Source organism: Aspergillus heteromorphus, assembly GCF_003184545.1.
Source record: "Aspergillus heteromorphus CBS 117.55 chromosome Unknown BO70scaffold_30, whole genome shotgun sequence".
NCBI lineage: Eukaryota > Fungi > Ascomycota > Eurotiomycetes > Eurotiales > Aspergillaceae > Aspergillus > Aspergillus heteromorphus.
Genome location: NW_020290435.1, coordinates 234894 through 255739, shown reverse-complemented (window position 1 = coordinate 255739; position 20846 = coordinate 234894). Strand labels below are relative to the sequence as shown.

Sequence of the window (20846 nt, the reverse complement as noted above, 5' to 3'; positions counted from 1 at the left end):
ACTGATACTTTTCATCTAAGCATAGTAGATACTATAATCGACTTATTTACACCCCAACCATAACCACAAGCACAACCATAACCCCTTCTTCATCTACCCCGGCGATAAGATAAGAAAATTATCTTTATCTCAAGATAACCAACCCTAACTGAACTAAACTAAACTAAACTAACCACCCTCCTCCCCACCATTAGGAAGAGCGCCCTCATCCTCGTCTCCGGATTCCACCTCCGCGAGCGCTTCTCTCTGTGACTTCTTGCCCTTGCCTTCTTCAGTTGCGGCCGGGGCGTCCACTAGCTTGGCGGCGGGGATGCCGCCGGACGTGACGTAGAGGAATTCCTCCTGCGAGTAGTGGTCTAGGTGGTTGAAGAAGGCAGAGAAGCTGTGGAATAATTAGATTGGTTTATGGTGTTTGAGGGGGGGGGCGGGAAAGGATGGTGATTTATGGTGGCAGATAGAAAGGAGGTTAGGGGTGGTAAAAAAGAAGGGGGAAGGGAAGGGGAAGGGGGGATACGTACGCATGAGTCTCCTCTTCTTCACGGAAAATGCGATCGTAGATCTCGCGTTGCTTGAACTCGGCGATGGTGGCGGCGTGCTTGTCGAAGTCGATCTTCGCCTTGCCGGTTTCGGAGGTCTTCTTGTTGTAGGAGTCGAAGACGGGGCGTTCGAGGAGCAGACCCAGGCCGGGGGCCTTGGGGATGGCGATCTTGGTGGCGCGGTAGGTATCCACGATGCGGTTGGGGTCGCAGCCGCAGCGGACGACCATGGCGGCCATGGCGACCATCTTGCGGATCTGGTGCATCATGAAACTCTGACCGTGGACCTTGAGGCTGAGCCATTCCGTGCCGTTGATGATGATGGGCTCCGCGGCGACCTTGAACGACTTGATGTGTCGCTTGGAGGACGGGTCCGCGTGCACCTTCTGGATCGTGTAGTTGAAGAAGTTGTTCGTGCCGACGTACTTGTCCAAGGCTTCTTGGACGCGCGCGAGACGGGCTGCCGGGATGCGGTATGCTCTCTTGGCTTTGAGGTAGGCGGCTTTCACGGCCTTGACGGTGTCGAAGATCTGGCGTCTGCGGGCTTCTTCGGCAGCGTCGGACTCGGCGGGCTTGTCTTCGACAGAGGGCTGTTCGGTGGACTGGGCTGCTTCTTCGGCAGGCTGGTCTTTCTTGTCGAAGAGGTCACCCTGCGCGGACTGGTCCTCGTCGTTGAGGTGAAGGACCTTTTCGACGAGCTTGCGGATGTCTTCGGGGGCGTTCTCCAGGATTGGACGGATGTACTTCTCGTCAATCTCCTCCCAGTGTCCGGTCACTTCCTCCTGTCTGGCCTTGTACGCCTCCAAATCACCCTCCTTCTCGGCGTACTCGACGAGCTTCTTGCCCAGGTAGGTGCTGGGATGGGGCGGGAGGAAGCAGTGGGTGGGGATGAGGTATTCGTAAATTCGCGAATCGCACAGCTGGTAGCTGCTGAACGACTTGTTGGCGACGAGGATGTCCCAAACTCGAATCTGCGGGCTGAGCTTTTCGTTGATCTTCTGGATGATGTCCTCGTCCTCGACGATGAGTTTCAGGGAGACGATGTTTCCAGCAGCGTGGACACCCTTGTCTGTGCGCGCGCACCGCACGAGCGACGACTTCTTTGGGTCCGTGGCGTTGGCCTTGGAGATTGCGCCGGCCGCCACGAAGGCAGCAAAGAGCTCTCCCTCGATCGTCTTCTCCGTCTCACTCCTGCAAGCGATTAGCGCCACTCCCGACAGTCACATCCCGGACCGGATCGGTGACCATACAGCTGCATGCCCTTATATCCAGTCCCTGAGTAGCCCAGCAGAACGGCGACCTTCTTCTTGGGCCGGCGCTGCTCGCCCTCGATATCTTCCTGGGAGAATGTCGTCGCGTAGACGGGATTTTTCACCTCCTCGCCATTCTCCAGCTTCTGGCGCTTAGCTTCCTGCTGTCTATCGTTGCGGGCTCTCTTATCTATCGTTTGCCGACTTGCTTGGTTAGCCGGAGGTCCAAATCATGCGCAGGCCATTTCCTCCGATTCGAATCGATTCTCAGGGAGCGGGACTGCAAACACACCTCCATTCTGACCGGCCCAAATCCCGTCTCTTACGACCTCGAGCAGCTCCGCCTGAGGCCTGTGCAGGTCTTCCTTCGTTATTGTCCATGGTATGCGACGTTTTCTCAGCTCCTGGATGTAGTCGGCGTTGAAGAAGCGGGCTTGGGGGGCGTTCGGGGGAAATAAAACCCTGCTTGGGAAGAGGGTCTGGCGCAATGCAGGCAAACCACGTTGCAGAGAGACGTGCGAGGGCATGGGAAAGTGAAAGGGAAAGGGAAAGAGAGAAGGCTGCTTGACTTGCGCTTGTCGAGCCTCTTTTTGCGGGATTTCCTCCGCCGTCCTCCAGGCTCTAGCCCGGATCAGGCTTAGCCCGATCACCATCCCCCGCTAGCCACCTACGGCTAGTGGTATTCTGTATTCTGTATTCTGTATTCTGTATTCTGTATGCTCCTTTCTCCTGCCCCAGGCAAACGTTCAGCTACTGATTGATGCCTCCCGCCCAAGGCAGCGATCAACCACTTTCTTTGTCGTTCGTCTATACAAACCCTCCCTCCTTCAACAACCACACGGCGCAGGGGTCCGCACACCCAATTCGTCCCCCCACCACCACCGACCTCGCTCCTCATCCACCTTCGCTGCCCTCACCCCCAGCAAAGGATGTGGACCTCCCGAAGCCGGGCCTGACATCCAGCGGAAGACCTCCAACCCATCAACATTTGCGCCGGTTGCGCCGCCAGCACTCTAGCACCCACCCTCTCACCTTTTCCTAAAAACCCAACCATGGACCTCGCCAACACCCTCATCCGAAGCGTGGTCCGCGCCTTCTACGAGACCCGCCACATCCTCGTGGTCGATGCGCTCTTCATCCACTCCGTGTATGTCTCCGTCAAACCCGCTCCCTCACCTCACCTCACCTCACCTCACCTCACCCCAACTCAACTCAACTCAAAGCTAACCATTAACCCTCCCCCCCTCTTCTCTCTAGTCTCCACGCCGAAGACCTCGCCTTTCTCCTGGGAATGCAACAAAAAGACCTCCGCAAACTATGCGCCAAGCTGCGCGAAGACCGTTTAATCGCAGTGTATGGAAATATCCCAGTTGTTGCAACACTTGCCGATCCCCCCTCCCCCACTCCCGCATAACATAGCAAGACATCCAACAGCAAAACAGCAAACAGCACCACCCTCCGACCCAGCTAAACTAGACTAACCACCCATCCAAACCAACAGAAGCACACGCGCCGAAATCCGCGACGGATCCACCCGCCCCGTCAACCGCGAATACTACTACATCCCGCTGCACCCGGTGGTCGACGCGATCAAATACAAAGTGTCGAAGTTAACATCGACCATCAAAGCGCAATACACGCCCAGCGACGAACGGAAAGAATACATCTGCCTGCGCTGCGGGGCCGAATGGACGGAACTCGACGTGCTGAGTCTGTACTCGGAGGAAGGCTTCGAGTGTCAGAACTGCGGGGCGATTCTGGATCGCACCGAGGATGTGAAGGGCGCCGAGGGCATCGATCGCACGGGCCACGAGAAGAACAGTAAATTGATGGCCCAGCTGGACAAGATGCTCAAATTGCTGAAGCAGATCGATACCGTCGAGATCCCCCCTAATGATTTCGACACCGCTTGGGATCACAAGGTCGATGTCATCCGGAACCAGCAGATTCATCCGACTCGTGCCGCCGTGGTGGTACCTTCGAAGACCCAGGAGGCTGTGCGCGGGAATACCAAGACCGATTCGGCGGCGCTGGAGATCTCGCTCACGTCGAGCGAAGAGAAGAGCGCCGCGGAACAGGCCGCCGAGGCGGCGCGCAAGGCCGCGGTCGAGAAGCAGAATGCCCTGCCGGTCTGGCATACGCATTCGACGGTCTCGACGTCCGCGGGTAATCTGCCCTCCGTGAAGGCGGAGACGGACGTCGACATCAAACCCGAGATCAAGTCGGAGGATGAGGACCGCAAGTCCACCCTGGATGCCCTTGATGACAAGGTCGCTGCCTACTACGCCGAGATGGAGCGGGAGAAGGCCCTCCAAGCGCAGGAGGACGCCAGCAGTGTCGATGACGATTCCGACGACTTCGACGAGTTCGAGGACGTCGGAGGCGTCTCTGCGAGTGATGCCGCGTCTCCGGCTGTGGGTGGGCTTCCTACTGGTGGCGGCGGTGCTGGTCCGACCAGTGCGCCTATGAATCCCTCCACCTCGTCGACCGGCATTAAGCGCGAGCTGGACACGGACTCCAGTATCAGTGCGCCCCCCACCGCGGGGGTTACTCCGTCTACGAACGGAGATGACGGCCCAGCGGCAAAGAAGATCAAGGTCGAGCCGGAGGTCAAGCAAGAGGAGTCGGACGAGGATGATGACGAGGAGTTTGAAGATGTGTAATGTCTGTTTCAAAATTGGGGGCCTCATCTTCTCTACCTACCAATGGTTTTTTTTTTTTTTTTTTTTTTTTTTTTTTCCCTCCCTGCATGGGCGCTGGCGCTCAATACCCAGATCTGGAGGGAAAAGGTCCCATTTGAGCTGATGGCGAATGCTATTACTCAAACTGCACCGCCGTTGGGATCTACCTAACTCTAGGTGGTGCTTCATCTCTTTCATCTGAGCTCCTTAATGACTTCCGCTCTTAGTACTTGCCCACCCGGTGCCTGGTAGGCGCTGCATGCGATAGACGAATGTAAAATTAGACTGATTCCTGCGGGAATGGATAAAATGTTCTCTTTGGGTGCTCGGGTGCTCCGTTACGTGATATTGGGATGCTACTATACTACTAACTATGCTTCCTGCTCCAACTCTGGTTTGGCTCGGGGACGCTCAACCCTCGCAGTTCTAATCAACCGCCGCGGGATTTCCATTGGCATTACATCATCTCATCTGGGGCTTAGAGACAGCAAGACAGGGCCGGCCCTTCCAGGAACAAGAACAGGCTGTGTAGACACAATTCCCACTTAGTTAACACATGGTATGGAAACAAAAGCGCATCGAGCGAAGAAAAAATAAGCAAGCAAGCTCACTCAGCAACATTAGGCGGAATGGAAGCCAAGGCCCAATTCTATTAGAACCGAGCTTAGAAAACGCCGATAAATGCAGGCCATTAGCACACAAAAAGCGTTTTATCGTAAATTCGTCTCTCATATGTGATACAATTGGAGCGTTCCAGGGGCAGTGCCGGAAGCAAACCTCACGGAGAGCCTGCCAGTCCCATCTCAGAATCACTTGCCATTGCGGAGTTATCATCCCATTCTTCTGAAGAAGGCAGATCAGACACTGGGCACCCAGGAGTTAGACGGCGACAGGGATGTTATGAAAAAAAAAATACTCACCGGACGCCAACTCTTCCGGAACGTCGACTACCAAGTCATCAATGGCCCCGATGGTGTCTGGAAAAGCTCCTAGTCAGTGATGGTTCAATCGACTGCACCTCTTTGAAGGACATACCCTGGGTCTGAAGAATGACCTCTTGGTCTTCATCGCTGGTACCAAAATAAGTGGTCAGGCAGTGTTCAATCACGGTGCGAATGGTTTCCACAGTTTTGCCTTCAACGTTGCAGCCCGGGACAGCGAGGTATGTTTTGCGCAACCTGTCAACGCTTGTGTGCACCAGTTTCCTGGCGACTTCGGTCTGATGCGTTTGCCAGTCGTCGCCCATGTCTTCCGCTTCGCCACTGAATAATATCTGTCGAAGAACTTCCAGGGTCATGTTCCTGACCGCTCTCTCTGGGAAAATGAGCAGCGTTGGGGCCCAGTCCGGAGATTTGTCGACAAGCTGCGTCAAGAACCAAGCTTCGTTCAGCCCAATCCGATCATTGCGACTACCCATGAGGCTCGTGAAGAATGAGAGATGCTCCTTGCCACCGCTGTCGTTGATGGTTTCGACTCCTTTAGCGACAAAGTCGATCAGTCTAGCGATTCTATCCTCATCAAAACCCCGCCGACAGTAAATCAACGCGGCCTCTAGAAACGGGGCACATAGCTCGGCAGGTCCCATCCGGAGGCCTTGCTCCAAGACTATTGTAATTGGTTCCGTGAGGCCAGCATCGGGATCCGCATCCACAAAGTGAGTGACAATGGTTTTGCTCGCCGGAGGACTGTAGTTGTGCATCAGGATGGTTTTCAGGAATGCCAGCTCCTTGTGCTTCCCTAGCGCGCGGATTAAAACATTCTCCGACGCAGTGAGGGTGTACCTGGCACTCGGTAGAGCTCGTCTTTTGTCATCTGGAGTGGGCGGCTTGGTGAGATCAATGTGCGCCAAAAGCATTGCCATAAGATCTATCAGTTTCCTGTACGAGAACCTTCTACCTTTATCAATCAGTTTGACAAGCGACAGGTACTGGCGCCTTAGCCGTTTCGAATCTTCATTCTCGAGCCACACGATCTCAAGGCACTTGAGTAGAAACCCGTTTTTGAGCACAACTCCGGCCTCGTACTTCCCGAAGTTTGCAAGTAGGAACAAGAACTCGAAGTAATCGTCCCATGCTCGGCTGGCCGTATGGAGTGTTGACCACAGACCGTCCAGTGTACCCACCACATTTTCAAATCCATCCATGTATCGGTCTTCCCATTTCTCCTTTTCAGTGATGTCGGTTTCCTTATTGTAGAGATCATGGAGCTTGGAAAGGGCGCACATGATTATCCGCATCGAACTGCTGCGAACGGCTGCGTGGGGACTCCTTAGAATCAAGTTGCGGATCGCTGCTGGCTTCTGGGCAAACCATTGCAATGATCTGTGAGCAGCCTTTGGCACATCGGTAATTATCCTGAGGATATCAGTCACAAACAATTCAAGACCCACGGGCTCTCTGGTTCTCGAAAGCAATTGTTCCAGCGTGTCTAAGGCGATGAAGATGACATGCTTGTCTAGCTTGGTCCTCGGTTCACCCCCAGGATCTTTCACATCATGCAGCACGGAAAGAAGATACCGGACGAAAAATGCATGGTATGGGTCCATTAGACAGTAAGTCCGTATGAACAGCTCATTCTCCATCACGATGTGATTCGCAAGATCGGTGGGCAAGGGCACACTAACGGGGTAGTGGGGTTTTGTGGGCCTGTAGGTCATCTTTGCAGCATCCATGCTGGAAACTCGTTGGTAAAATAGCATGTAAGCGTTCCAGACTTTGTTGTACCGGACCTGACCCATGGACGAGGACGGCAGGGAATCGTTATAACCACCAAAGCACTGATCCGCAAGCTTGCCCGGATCAAATCGACTGACATCGGAGTCATTGAATTCGACCCACGAGCCTCTGGCGCCCACCGTAGGTCTCTCGCGGATGTACGAGTAGTAATGGCCAGATTCAGCTGTACCACTGTGAACAAGAACACCGACCAGCTCGAAGACGTCTTCCTGAATATCGGCGGTCTGGTCTGAGAGATACTCAACTTTGAACGGACTCATGTCGATGAATTCGGGAAACTGAAACTCGTCGTTGATCTTGCTCCGTAACATTGTCACCATGTCAAAATCGAAACGTTTCAGATGGAAAATAAGGTTATCAGGCACGTCTTTCAAGCAGGCACGTTTAACGGCATCTACATGACGCCCGCACGATGTACAGGAGTACTTGTTATCTGATACTAATGGTTAGGACAGCTGCTCGCTTATACATTGTGCATAATCTTGATCTTACCTCCTTGCATGATTTCCCCCTCGACATAGGCTTGGAGACTTTCCTCAAGGGTAGCCTTGCCCTTGATTTCGCATTGGATTGCGGAGAATGGTTCAAGACGCTCGGAGATATGGGGGCATTCTTTCGACTTGATCTGTTGGACCAACTGTCCTCCATAGAACGACCGAAACTTCCTCTTGTTCTCTGCATCTGAGATCTGGGCCTCCCATCTGTCGAACAAGAGGTTGTAGAACTCATCGACATCCATTTGGATCGTAACATCGATCGGTTCGTTCTCGTAAGTGCGTATTGTGTCAACGAACGCCTGCGAGTCGACGCTCTTAGTCCACGTTTCTTGCATGTACCCGAACAATTTTTTCGTCTCAACGAGCAGCCTCTGTGAGCACTCCGGATCTTCAAGTTCAAGCTGAAGCATGAAGTCACGGAACCCGACGTTCATGAAGAGTTGGGTGAGAAGAGAATTCAGATAGCATGTGTTAGAGAGATTCTTTAGTCCGGCATAACCCTCCGCCGACCGAATCATTTTATAACGATCAAAGCCCCAGGAAGAAGAGTAGGTGTAGTCTTCTAGGCCGAGATCAGTCAGAGAGGTTATCTTTAGAAGGGAGCAATGTTGGGAGTTCAAACCTTGCGGGATCAAATCTTCAAGACGATCTACAATCTTTGAGTAGTTGCTATCAAACTTGCAGAGCTGACTCAAGATAGCATACAGCTCCTGACGGGTCTGTGTATGCATGACAGGAACGTGGGGTATGATGACACCGGAGTCGGAGGAAGGAACGGAGAGATCGGGGAAGAGATATTGGTCGAACAGACTCTCGGCGAGGTCGCTGTGGAATCAGCATATGAAAAGGGATGTAGGATGACGATTTGAACTTACGAGGTATCCACCGTGGAGTTGATAGAATTTGCCAGATCTAAGCATAACCTCAGGAGCCGAGCAAAGCCAAGGATAAGGTGGTCTACCGGCTCTCGACCAACAAACTGTGGAACGACATTAGCACATGAAAAGCCAATAAATTGAGGATAACTTGCCTCTTCTGTTTGATGGCGCAACATGACGGTGCTCCACTGCTTCAAGTACTGGCTAAATACCAGGTCTTGCGGTGACTTCTCCGCAACCGAGCGGAAAACCATGATGGCGATTTCGAAGAATTCTTGAGACTGTTGCGCATAGTCCAGTGTCACCGGGAAAGTTTTAACGAAAGCTTCCCAGATCGTTGCAAGGATGTCGATTCTAACAGGCTCCTCAAGGGGAACAGATGATCCTCGCGTCTCCTGCGTCTCCGAGCTAACTGACTTCGCCGGCTTCCTGAGTAGCTTTGAAGCATTACAGGCGACAGCTATGTTATCTGCAATGCCTTTTCGAATGGACTGACGATGCTCGTCCAAGAGAAGCGACTTTAGAAGGTCACTGAATTGCGCCTGTTGCTTGACTGTTTCCCAAAACTCGAGATCCCGTACAGAGCCCTCCGTCAGAACGGCAAATGAGTTGCATATCAGCTTTGTAATGCCGAGTTCTGGAAGGCGGGAGTTGGGTAGTTGCCGAGCCACCTTGATGAAGTGAAACAGTTGTTGGGCCAACGCCGCGGGCTTTGGTATAATTGATGCCCCATCGTTAGGAGTTGGTCGAACCAAGAGCGCATACAGAAGGCACTCGACAATATGAGTAGCAAAGAGAAGTTTAGCCGAACTGTCTGCCAAGGATTCTGCCATTGAAGGACGCGTCAACGCAGAGACCAAGATGTTGACACTGTGAGATACATAGTCTTGATTTGGAGAAGACTAACGATGACGTTTAGCGGACCATATGCGTTGATGGGTGTGGCATTCTTACCTCCAGGGCTTCTTCGCGCAGGCACACTGAAAGCGCATTAACCGAATAAAGGAGACTGTATGGTTTATCCATTGGAAAAATGTCGTCCTCATTCTTGTCGGTGGACTTCACCAACTGCAGAACCCTATCCTGGGGCGGGAAAACAACAAGAAAATCATAAATCTGTTGTACTGGTGATCAGAATACGAGTAAAAGCCTTACTCAGGGTACGGCCTAAACCACTTACCTCACGTGCCAGATAATCCTCAAGCCCAAGAAGATCATAAAGATCGTCAAAGTGCTTGAGGACTTCAGAATCCACTGACGTTAAAGAGTGACGTCTTCCTGTCAATGCCAGTTCGCGACTGTCTTGGTCTCGGCGGACAAGAAGGAGTCCTGAGCCGAGCTTTAACTCCCGAATAGTGCTGCCGGGCTTTTCAAGAAGATCGATTTTTCGACCGCCAGATATTGTACCAAATTTCGTAAACCCGGTGAGCTGCACAAGGGTCTCCATGAGCTCCGCAGTAGTTGAAAGATCCCCAATCTGCAAAGAGCGAACTTTTGACTGTGTGCCACCATTGAATGTCTGATAGCGGATATCAATGATATCGCCCTTGGCAGGCTTGCCGGGCAAATCAAGAGGCAAGGCTTGCGGTGGGCTATACCGAGGACGGCTCCGCAAGCCCTGTAAGAATTGGCGAAGGAAGAGCAGTGAGCGGCTAAATCTCAACTCAGCCGCCTGGACCGCGTCACTTTCCGAACCAACGGCCTCTGACGATCCATCCAAGGCCTCACCGGCATTCCCGTGGTAGGCTTTCAGCTTTGATGCAGCGGATTTAAGCTGGTCGACACAACGATCCACTAGAGCAATGTGAGTAGCCTCAACAGCAGAACGGGGTGACCGGTTGATGACCGCATGGTCGAGATAAACCTCGATGGCAAAGTTCGTTGCATCCGTTTCAATAGTACCAGGCGGAGCAGTCAGAATAAAGCCCCAAATCCGTTCCATACCCGGAATCGTAACGACCTCATCCTCGCCGGCAACTGACGGAGGATTGAAACGAACCTCGTAGTTGATGGTCTGCTTAGCAAACTGAAGGACCTCGGGGAAGTAGTCTTCGGCAGGTGAGAGCTGTGGTAGGTAAACCTGAATACAGCGGCCTATAAACTGATTCGCCTGAGCACTAAAACGGGTAATCCCACAAAGCATATCCCAGAGGCTTCGCCTTCCTTGCTGCGCGAGGGATTTTGACATGAAGACCTTGCGCCAAAGCGTATCAGCAAAGGCCGGGGTAATTGAGTCGGGCACCATATCAATAATCCGGGCTAACATGTGGATCCGTGACGAAAAGCCGCTGAGAGAAAAGGGGTCCGTGAAGTCCGTTTGGTCCATCCCTACGGTTCGCGCCATCTCGATTATCACTAGACGCGTCAGGTCGAATTCCTCAGCAAGTTTTCGGAGCTCCTGGGGATCGTTGCCGGGAAGAAGAGCGTTCAGAGCTTGAATGCTGCCAACGGTAAATTGGTTCATTTCCGCAATGTCTTGAAGGCATTGCTCATACGTGTCCATCTTGTCCACCTCGCTCAGGCCGATATCCATGAATGAACTGAGCTGTGCGCCGGCGAATTTCTGCAGAAGGGCCTTGTGCTCCACCGGCAAATCATCGGCAGCAGCACTCTCGCGGATCAGACGCACGCACAAGCGCAGTGGGATAGCATCCACGTGGATCCGATCGGCAAGGTCTCGGCGATTCCTGTCGCTGTATTTCTCGCGCACTTGGTGGAGAAGTTGCTCACAGAAATCCACCATCCGCGCATCGAAGCGAGCCAGTGGAAGATCCACTAATTTGGAGCACATATATACCAATGCAGGCGATGAGGGGACATGCATATGGAAGGTCTTGCATAGCATGCCCAGCACTTCGGATACTGTCCGAGGATCTGGGCTCTCGGTTACAGTCTTCCATAGCGTATCAGTATCGGCATCGGTATAAGTACCCGTGACAACAAGAAATCCGGCAATGTTCGAACTTCTGCTGATTAGCTGAGGATGTGAATCAATCCCCACGATGTACTCGACAATCCGATTCTGCCTCAAAAAGTCCACAAGATACTGGACCACGGGGTGTTCGACGCCATCCATGGTCCCTTGGATATGCTGTCTCCATACACTGACCAGATCTCCCTGCATTGCCTCTATACCATGGACGCGTAGCTCCATTCGTCCGTCCATGATGTGCTTTTTCAGGACGGCAAATTTCCAACCGTAATGTATGATATGAGCGCGATCATCGGGGTTCAGATCCTCGGGAAGTTGTAACGCGAGATCCTGAGCGACCTGCAAAGCAAACTCCGGATCACGAAGGCATAGTGTGAGGTAGGAAAATGAAATGTAACGCAGCATCGGTTCGCTCGTATCACTGGAAACCCAAGGTGACTTCTTACTTATGTGAGCCTGGTAGTTCTCATCCGCGGCGCGCACCAACGCGTAAGCACGCTTCATGGTACGAAGGTAGATATCTGAGTCCACCAGAGCATCATCCGCCCGGTATCTCTTCCGCTCGTTCCCCGACTCTATTAGGCTGTGAACAATAGTCAAAATAGAGACCAAGGAGGCCGAAAGCTGTGGCCACCGGGTAATAAGGGCCATAATGCAGGCGGCATGCTCAGACAAATGGCGGATAATATCCAAGGGCGGGGAAGCAACCCGGTCGTTGATGCGAGCGACCATATTCGCAATATCGCGCGCATGTGTCTTTTCCATAGAACGGAAGAATGGGATGATATTTATCTGCAGGATCCAACCCAGGGAGGTGAAGTAGCATCTCGACATGGGGTCTATCATCTGCGCATCGGCATCTTCGACAGCTTGCCTTAGGAGCAAGTTATCCAAGCGAATGATGTGGAGTGCCAATTGAGCGTAGTCGAGAAAGAACTCCTCCAAACAAGCCCAGGGCCCGCGGCCTTGATCAGGTCGAAAATCCTGGCTAAATTGTTGTCAGTAAGGAAGACTGTGACTATTTGGCCGGGAATTTGCCTGGCTAGAGTGATAGAGGTCACTCACGTCCTGCGCAACACGCTGTCTACAACGGTAGGTAGCTCCTCCCAAAACCCCCGGTCTTCCGCCAATATTTCATACGACAACTGATCCAAGTTATTTGCGACTTCGTCCATCCAGACCTTTACCGCAATGAATACTGGCACGTCGGGCGATGCCGCTGCAGAAGAATCAAATTAGGGCACCGCGATCAATCGCTGACCTGGGGCAACGTTGGAGGCCCTTACCTTTCTCAATGATGACACAGATCTCCTCTAGGTTCTCCCGCAAATCACTAGTCACGTCCAACCTTGGGAATGACTCCGTCAGCGCCGGCTGGTCGTGGAGCTGCACCACGTCCGGCGTCACTGGTTCCCGCATCGCGTCTCCCAGGGATTTCCAACTGGAGGTATTGGGGTCCTGATCCATATCTTCCAGGTCGGCCACCTCGATCTCCGGGCTCTGGGCGGTCGACGACGACAGCGAGATCGCGGTGGAGGCGTCAGCTCCAGTTTCGTCGGCGGACGGAGCGGGAGGACCAGCGGTGGGCAGTTCGGCGGCGGCGGGGTCGTCGGGAGCAGCGGCCATGTTGCCGGCCACGGGGGACTTCAGCTTGATGGCGACTCGGCTAGCGGGGGGAGATGGCGAAGCTTCCTGGCCGGTTGTGGCAGGAGCATCCGGGATCTGATCGGAGGGTCGAGCGGCGGAAGTCTCGTTGGGAAGGGACCACGACTCACAGGCACCGCTCCCACTGTCGAGGCGGGGGCGTTTCCGGGTGGATTGGGGATCAGACTCTTCCATGGGATGGTCGAGCGGACGCGTTGGATCGGTGGTTGAGTCGGTCGAGATACTAGCGTCAGGTGGGGTGCTAGAGCTCTCTAGCGGGGCAGCTGCCATGACATTTTTTGTTTTAGCCCAGAGAATGGGAACACAGGGAAGGCGGGGTGATGCAGTGAATTAACGGGGAGGGATTGAAGGTTTGAGGCGTTTGATTGAAATCGGGCAAGAGGGGAGGAGGAGAGAAGAGAGACTGGGAGGAATTGGCGGGAAGGAGCGCCCGCGCCGACACAAACAGGACGGAGAAAGCGAGTGATCGTAGAGTGTGAACGAAGTGACTAGTAGGATGAGGAGGAGGGAGATGGTCGGTGGGAGGTAGACACAGTCAAACTAGACAGATAAGTAGGAGGCAGATAGATCGATCGATAGCTAGCTTGGAAGGAAGGGTTCCGGATAAGAAACAACACGGGGAGGTTGGAAGGTCGGAGGGGAGGGGAGGGAGGGGAGAGAGCGGCCAGCTGAGGCAGGCAGCAGGCAGGCAGCCGTGGGGGAGGAAATGGCTTTCCAGGTCACCAAAGGACCGAAGCTGAACAGGTCCACTCGAGCAGAGGGAGAGAGAGAGAGAGAGGGAGGGAGGGAGAGGAGAGTGAAGAGGACCAGAGGGGGAAATGGATGGGGAAACGCGACAGTGAAGAAATGAATGGCGGGCGAGACCCGGCAGCTCTGACGTTGCGGTGGAGCAGCGGATTGGCGGGTTCAGGGCAAATCGGGGGCGGCAGCTAAATTGTTACCTAGTCGTCTCTACATTCTACAACAAGTACCGTGCTTTTCTTTCAGTCGTTCAATCGGGAGTTTATTTTTGGGACGGGTGTCTTTCACACCCTCATCAGTCTATCTATAGATAATTTATCTTGCTGAGGACTGCAGCTGCTATCAACAGACAGACAGACAGACAGACAGACAGACCAGTAGCGACTAACTAACCTACTATTAGTCTATTAGGATCTTACTACTACTCCGTAGGTAGGCGTCTTTTTCTTTCTTTTCTATTCGTGTGGATCGGATACTGGCGGGCCTGTCTTGCAATAATGCTATCATCATTACATTTCTCCCCGGGCTCTTGTGGCACCCTCCCTTCCCGCAACGGGTCTGCCTGTTTCTCGCATTGACTGGCATTATTACATTTCCACGCCTTGGTGACTATCTCTTGGATTTTCTTGGATGGAGTAACTATAAAACTAGTGACGGAGGATAACCACGAGTAGAAAAATCCCCCTCCAGATCAGCCCCAATCCTAGGCAGGGGAGCTGCAGGGGGAAGAAGAGGGCGACGAACATTATTATTATTGAATAATCTTCCTCCCGCCTCCGAGCCATTATTAACTATTAGGCGAGAACCAACATCAGCTAGAGCCCCTCCCAGTCCCCCCCCCTCCCCCTGAAGCTTAATCGGCCCAACCAACTCCACTTGAACTGCTCGCAGGCTAAGCTCTCTACCTAGCGCGGGGTGCAGCCATCAATTACAATCATGCATCCTCCTATGAGGTGGCTACCATTCCGTCCGTGCCTGTTTCCAGGGTCTTTTTCGTCCCCACTGCTGCGTCGATCCGGCCAGAGCCCCCCCCTCCCCCACACAAAACAATCTACATTACTACTAACCTTACACCTTACATTGTATACATACACCGTCACTAGTAGAGAGGAAGGTTTGTGTCACTACTATATTATTACTAGTACTGTTGGAACATAAATGTGGCCGGTGTAGTCTATCATCCCCACCTATATTCTCTCTCCTTCTACCAATAGTTAGACCAATGGACCGAGTCACCCTGCAGGGGAAGCTGGAGAAGAATACTTACTTGGTAAATACCGACGATTAAAATCATTCCGTCATCGAAGTTTCGATTTTGCGAATCACTTTCGCCGGGTTCCCCACCGCCAGATGAAAGGCGGGAACATCCTAGATTTCTCGTTCAGCGTTATATTTATTTTCCGAAGATAGTACTCACCTTGGTGACCACGCTTCCTGCGCCAATGACCGCCCCCTTGCCGATCGTCACTCCCGGCAGCACGGTCACGTTCCCGCCTAACCAGCAGTCCTCGCCGATGTGGATTGGCTTGCTCATCTCGGGGCCTTCGATCCCGTTGCGCACCGCCGGATCTAATGGATGCGTGCCGGTGTATAGACTGACCTTGGGGCCGAACAGGGTACGCGCCCCGATCGTCACCAGGTTGGTGTCGAGGATGACACAGTCGAAGTTGATGAACGCGCCTTCGCCCACCTTCACGTTGTACCCGTAGTCCATCCGGATCGGAGGCACGATCCATGCCTGCTTCGCCAGGAGCTTCTCGTCCTCTGCGGGGTCCTCGCTGGGAGGTGGGAGAGGAGTGTCATCGCAGATGATACTGTCGCTGTCAGTTCTGGTCCGGCGGGCATCAGGGTGTCCTTCTGCTCACTTACTCCTTCCACAGCTCGAGCATCTTCCGATGAGAGACATTGTCGGCATTGTTGAAGCGGCGACAGGCACGGTCGCAACGCATGTAATCCGCTATAAGGTCAGGTACAAACGCGTGGAAGGGCTCCCCACGGAGCATGCGCTTTCTGTTTTCTTGGAGGTCCATCATGGTTGCGGTCGACAAACAAGGAGAGGCTGTGTTGAACGGGGGCGCTTCTCTTTGTTTATCAAGCCGGACGGAGAATGGTGGCCTCCTTATAGCCCCTGGCTGCATACTTCGCAGTTGTTCGGAATTCTGCGGCAGCTGTACTGGCACTGGTACCTATGCATATACAGCTAAACTTATTCAAGAATATACTTTACGATTACCTTTTGTGACAAAGTCAGCCATTCCTTACTGTATATACAACTGTAAAACTTTATCACAAAGATGCGTCTAGCTCTTCCACCTCTGGGTCTCGGAGGTTGGTGAAATACGACTACCACTACTACCACCACCACCAGTGGTGGTAAACGTGACCGAATACCTTCAGTAGCAAAGTATATTCATCTCCAACCAAGTAGTCCCCACAGACCCCTAAGAACTCCATTGTGTCAGATGTCTACTAGAATCATGCCATGACTCTATCATCTTCGCCTCACGCTCTGTCTGCCTCCAGATGAAGACATATACAATAGACCATCCATATAAGACCAGGTGTTTCTAGGATCTGAAACCCTGTCTGACATCCGGGCCGCTTTAAGCCTGAGACATATTTAACCAGCACCCGTCAAAAACCTCATGAAAAGAAATCCTAAGAGACTAAGACAAAAGAGCAACTCGACGTTGCTCCTGCTCCCGGGGACAATGTTGTTTGTCCCCGCGTCCAAATAGATTTGGGTTAAAGCACCTATCACTGTCTATTGATTTGAGCTTATTCATCCCACTATTACTAGAGACCTGTCATTATGTCGCCTTAGTTGAGTACACGCCTTACAAGTCTTGTGAATCCCGCCCAGTTCGCCCCATTTCCATGGAAAACATCCTATAGTTGTGAATGTCAGGATTCCCTACAAAGCTGAGGAGTGAGTATAGAAGTAACTCGCAGAACACGGGCCCGACAAAGTTGCATAGTTTGGCAAGCGCGCTTTGAAACCATTAAGTAAACACTTCATTAACACCTACTTACTTCTCCGGCCAGGGATGGGGATGGTTGCAACAGCACCAGCACCCGCACCCGCGAGCCTCGGCTCGATCCCCTGGACCCGCAGACCCGCAGCCTGAGGCAGCAGCCACCTACTTACTCCGTGTAGCTTTGGCGGACCTCCGCATTATTTCGCGTCGTATTGTTCTCCAACAGCGATTGTTCTCCGGCCTCCGCCATAAACAGACGATTTCCACACCATCCACCATCCACCAACACAAACATGCCCAATCCCTAACCCACCGCACCAGACCAACAAACAGCACACCACACTCTCTACTCATTCTCCACATACAACCCCCCCCCCAATCCACCAAAAATGCCTCCATCGCCAGCCTTCGCAGGAGACACCCACCCAGCTTCACCCTCCCCCTCCCCCTCCCCAACCTGGCGTCCCTACCGACCACCACCAGCATCAGCATCAGCAGCAGCACCACCACCACCATCGCCCCCAACCAACGACTCCACCATCGACAACGTCCTCCTCCCAACAGGCCAAAAATCCCTCTCAGGGATCTCCCTCCGAGCCTTCCTCCTCGGCACGGTCCTGGGGCTATCCACCTCCCTAACGGTGCTCCTCCTGCTCAGTCCCCCGCTCTACACGCCCCTGTGGCGCATCCCGTTCTTCCTCGCCAGCCTCTCCCTCTTTCATTTCCTCGAATACTACATCACGGCTGCGCACAACACCCGCTTCGCCAATATCTCCGCCTTCCTGCTCTCGTCGAACGGATGGGCGTATAATATCGCGCATGGCTCCGCGGTCTTGGAGTGTCTGCTCGCCAATGTCTTCTTTTCCGGGAGTGACGGGGATCGGTACCAGGGTGTTGAAACAGCGACACCCAGGGCCAGGGTAACGATCCAGGTCCTCCTGGGTCTGGTGCTGATGGTGGTGGGCCAGACGGTGCGGAGTCTGGCGATGGCGCACGCGGGGAGCAATTTCAATCATACGGTGCAGGTGACGCGCCGGGATGGACATCGGTTGGTTACGAGTGGGGTGTATGCCGTGTTCAGACATCCGAGCTATTTTGGGTTCTTTTGGTGGGGGTTGGGCACCCAGTTGGTGTTGGGGAATGTCGTTTGTCTGGTGGGGTATGCCGTTGTGCTGTGGAGGTTTTTTTCCAGCCGCATTTATCGTGAGTTGCTTCCGACCCTTTGACTCTTCTTCTGTTGTGCTTGGTGGGGTTGGGTTGGGTTGGGCTGGGTTGGTGGCTAATGCGGTTTATAGGGGAGGAGAAGTTCCTGGTTGCTTTCTTTGGGGAGGAGTATGAGGAGTACAAGAAGAGGAGCTGGGTTGGGATTCCTGGTATCTATTAGGTGAGATTGGATTTGTGGTGTCTGAGTGGGTTGGGTTGGGCTGGGTTGTATAGTTACGGAGGGATTGTGAGTGTACAGTGAAAATTTATTGACATCGCTAAATGGTATCAAATGCTCCCAACGCCGTGCGCTATCGTAACCCATACTCGGCGGACTCATGTATATACAGGAAGTGGGAGAGAGAGCAGCAGCAGCAGCAGCAGCAGCTAGAGTTTGCTCTCCCGGGCGACGTCGCCAATGGCTCCGCTCATGTAGGCCCCCTGAGCCTCGTCGGACTCGGCTGTCTCCCCGGATTCGGCCCCATACAGAACAAGCTCCCGCCCGCCCTGCGTGCTCCACCAGGTGACGCAGTAGTTGGCACGTTCAACATCCATCTCGCCGCCGCTCAACGCCTCCCAGAACCGCTCCACGCACATCTTATGCATATCGGGCCCGGTGATCGAATTGAGTAGATGTGCTGTGAGGGGAAGCCATTCCTCGAGTCCCTCAACGCGCAAGAAACAGAGACTATCGATCAGGGCGAGAGTAAGCGCTGCTTGTTCCGAGACTGGCGGGGATTTGCCCAGGTCGGGACCCTCGCCTTGCGATGGCTGTAATAGCAATTGATCAGATGCGTGCAATGCTCGATCGTAGAGCACTTCTAGTAGAATAGAGGGTAGAAGACGCTGTGTGTTCGCGATAGGTGACGGGGGCGCGGTGACTTGGATCACCGTCTTGAAGGCGAGGCGGAATTGCCGGGCTGACAGATTATCGGGGAATACCTGGAAGGACATTAGACGGAGATCGAATTGACCAAAAGAATACTTACCGCGAAGAGATTGTCGATGTAGAACGGCAGATGTTTTGCTGCCACGGCTGCGTTCTTGGGGATGGCAAAAACGGCCAGGACCGCGCTATGAGCTGCTTCGAAAATCTCGAGCAGATGATTATTTCCTCCCGCAGGAAGGTACGGAACTGCAGCCGCAATGAGCAGCTCTTCGCTGCACGCAGGGGATAGTATAGGGGTAAAGAGCTCCGAGGTATTGAGGAAGAACAGATCAAGGCACCTCTCGATAGGATGGGCCGGGATCTGGCCGAGTTCACTGGGCTTGATGCTTCTCAGGAAGTTCTCAGCTAGGTCTGGGTACTGTGCAAGGATATCGACAGCCGCCAGCGTCACAAACAGGTGTTGCGATGAAGCGTTCTGCCCAATGCGGGATGAAACGAAGTAAAGGTTTCGAAGTATATGAAGAGCCTGCATCGATAAGAACGGAGCACCTGAGACAGTCAGCGGGCAAACTTGGCTTTATCTACGTTCGGGTATCTTACTGCGATGAGCAGCTAGCACATGGTCATTGATCACTCTTCCCAGTACAGCCCGGAGCACAATCACAACCGAATACAGGCAGTTGCGGAGCAGTCTCCAGAGGGCTGGGATCGTACTCTTGAGTGACTCAGGGTCTAGAAACTCGGCTTCTTCGGCTCTATCGATCTCCGACAACTTGTTCTGGCGCCATTGCACCATTAGCGTACGCACAAAGTCTGTGATATGATCCAGAGATTGCGCAACCAATCCCGGGTCTTGCACATTCTCAATAGCATGTGCAATAATTCGAGAGAGCGGTCCCAACGCAGAAACAAGTGGACTGGAGGATATTGCTGACAGGCGTAGAAACGTGTCGGACTGCGCCGACCACTGGAATTGCTTTCCGGGCGCTTCCACCACGTCTTTGTCCACAGTGCCCAGAAAGTATCCCCCTTCGAGGCCCTCAGGAGACAGATAGGTCGCATCAATCAGGACGGGGAGCAACAAGTCATAGTCCAGCCTGCCCCTCTCCGAATCGGATAGAAGCTCAAAGGAATAATTCAAGACCATGGTGATACATCGGCTATCGATCTCACTTCGAGGGTCCAGCTCTTCAAGAGCAAGTTGCGCAGCCGTCACAAGAGCCCCCTCGAGTTTCCTTCGAACATGCCACGGCAATCCCTGTCTGTTTTGACCTTCGAACCCCAGCAAAAGACCACCAATGAGGATGGTGTGCCTCCACCGCGGCGACTTCTCATCCGCTCCATTGACAATCGCCTTTACCCAATCCTCGCGCTCGATCTTCCTGGGTTTCGTGTAGGGTATTCTCGGGTCATCCGACGCTTCACTCTGTAAGATGGCAATGGCGGCGGTATTGAAGACGCTGAGGATCTTTCGACAGGATATAAGATCGACGGAATGATCCCAAAGAGCCGGAGCTGCCAGCAGCTGTGACGCGAGAAGGGTGATGTTCAGGGGATTCCCCAGCACAGATAAGAGGCTCGTCGCCGTCGGAAGCAAGCTAGCAGATGAGGGATGAAGGTCAGTTGCGTCCGCGGAGCAAAGGGGCGGAGGGGATTCTCACGCGAAGACATCCTGAAGGTTGGAGGAGGATTGAAGTGATCGCAGGAGAGCGCCCAGAGAGCGCTCCGTCGCCATTTTGTGGAACAAGCGCCAATGGAGCAGGCGACGAAGGGACGGGAGGGAGGGAGCTGCTGATGGAGCGACCGCGGAGAACCCCAGATCACCTGCCGAGGTACTCTTGCCGGATGCAAACAGTGCAAA

General features: G+C 53.4%; 6 protein-coding genes across 6 annotated transcripts; 3 read left to right on the top strand and 3 right to left on the bottom strand.

Moving 5' to 3' along the window:
* Positions 1-168: 168 nt before the first annotated feature.
* Positions 169-2313, bottom strand: BO70DRAFT_299128 (pseudouridine synthase PUS2; the record flags this gene model as incomplete). The annotated part of the gene is made up of 4 exons (XM_025539631.1): positions 169-382; positions 519-1727; positions 1787-1994; positions 2079-2313. The coding sequence occupies 4 exons, from the start codon at positions 2311-2313 to the stop codon at positions 169-171; spliced, it is 1866 nt and encodes a 621-aa protein (XP_025395950.1).
* A 319-nt stretch (positions 2314-2632) lies between these two features.
* Positions 2633-4477, top strand: BO70DRAFT_365406 (putative transcription factor TFIIE complex alpha subunit). Its single transcript, XM_025544056.1, has 3 exons — positions 2633-2933; positions 3044-3139; positions 3288-4477. Exons 1-3 carry the CDS (start codon positions 2839-2841, stop codon positions 4447-4449), a joined length of 1353 nt encoding a protein of 450 aa, XP_025395949.1. The 5' UTR covers positions 2633-2838; the 3' UTR covers positions 4450-4477.
* Positions 4478-5245: 768 nt separating this feature from the next.
* BO70DRAFT_382262 (putative ubiquitin C-terminal hydrolase) lies at positions 5246-13916 on the bottom strand (the record flags this gene model as incomplete). The annotated part of the gene is made up of 11 exons (XM_025545526.1): positions 12796-13916; positions 12575-12728; positions 9758-12497; positions 9532-9693; positions 8730-9479; positions 8575-8678; positions 8322-8524; positions 7695-8258; positions 5503-7635; positions 5388-5444; positions 5246-5331 (listed from the first exon to the last, which is right to left on the bottom strand). The coding sequence occupies exons 1-11, from the start codon at positions 13442-13444 to the stop codon at positions 5246-5248; spliced, it is 7602 nt and encodes a 2533-aa protein (XP_025395948.1). The 5' UTR covers positions 13445-13916.
* A 1414-nt stretch (positions 13917-15330) lies between these two features.
* On the top strand, positions 15331-15631 carry BO70DRAFT_321799 (uncharacterized protein). Its single transcript, XM_025540528.1, has one exon. The coding sequence runs from the start codon at positions 15358-15360 to the stop codon at positions 15622-15624; it is 267 nt and encodes an 88-aa protein (XP_025395947.1). The 5' UTR covers positions 15331-15357; the 3' UTR covers positions 15625-15631.
* A 1558-nt stretch (positions 15632-17189) lies between these two features.
* BO70DRAFT_365402 (protein-S-isoprenylcysteine carboxyl O-methyltransferase) lies at positions 17190-18322 on the top strand. The gene is made up of 2 exons (XM_025544055.1): positions 17190-18096; positions 18189-18322. The coding sequence occupies exons 1-2, from the start codon at positions 17283-17285 to the stop codon at positions 18275-18277; spliced, it is 903 nt and encodes a 300-aa protein (XP_025395946.1). The 5' UTR covers positions 17190-17282; the 3' UTR covers positions 18278-18322.
* Positions 18323-18354: 32 nt separating this feature from the next.
* On the bottom strand, positions 18355-20752 carry pex8 (putative peroxisomal membrane protein Pex17). The gene is made up of 4 exons (XM_025546107.1): positions 20647-20752; positions 19586-20583; positions 19086-19534; positions 18355-19038 (listed from the first exon to the last, which is right to left on the bottom strand). Exons 1-4 carry the CDS (start codon positions 20718-20720, stop codon positions 18484-18486), a joined length of 2076 nt encoding a protein of 691 aa, XP_025395945.1. The 5' UTR covers positions 20721-20752; the 3' UTR covers positions 18355-18483.
* Between the last annotated feature and the right edge of the window lie 94 nt (positions 20753-20846).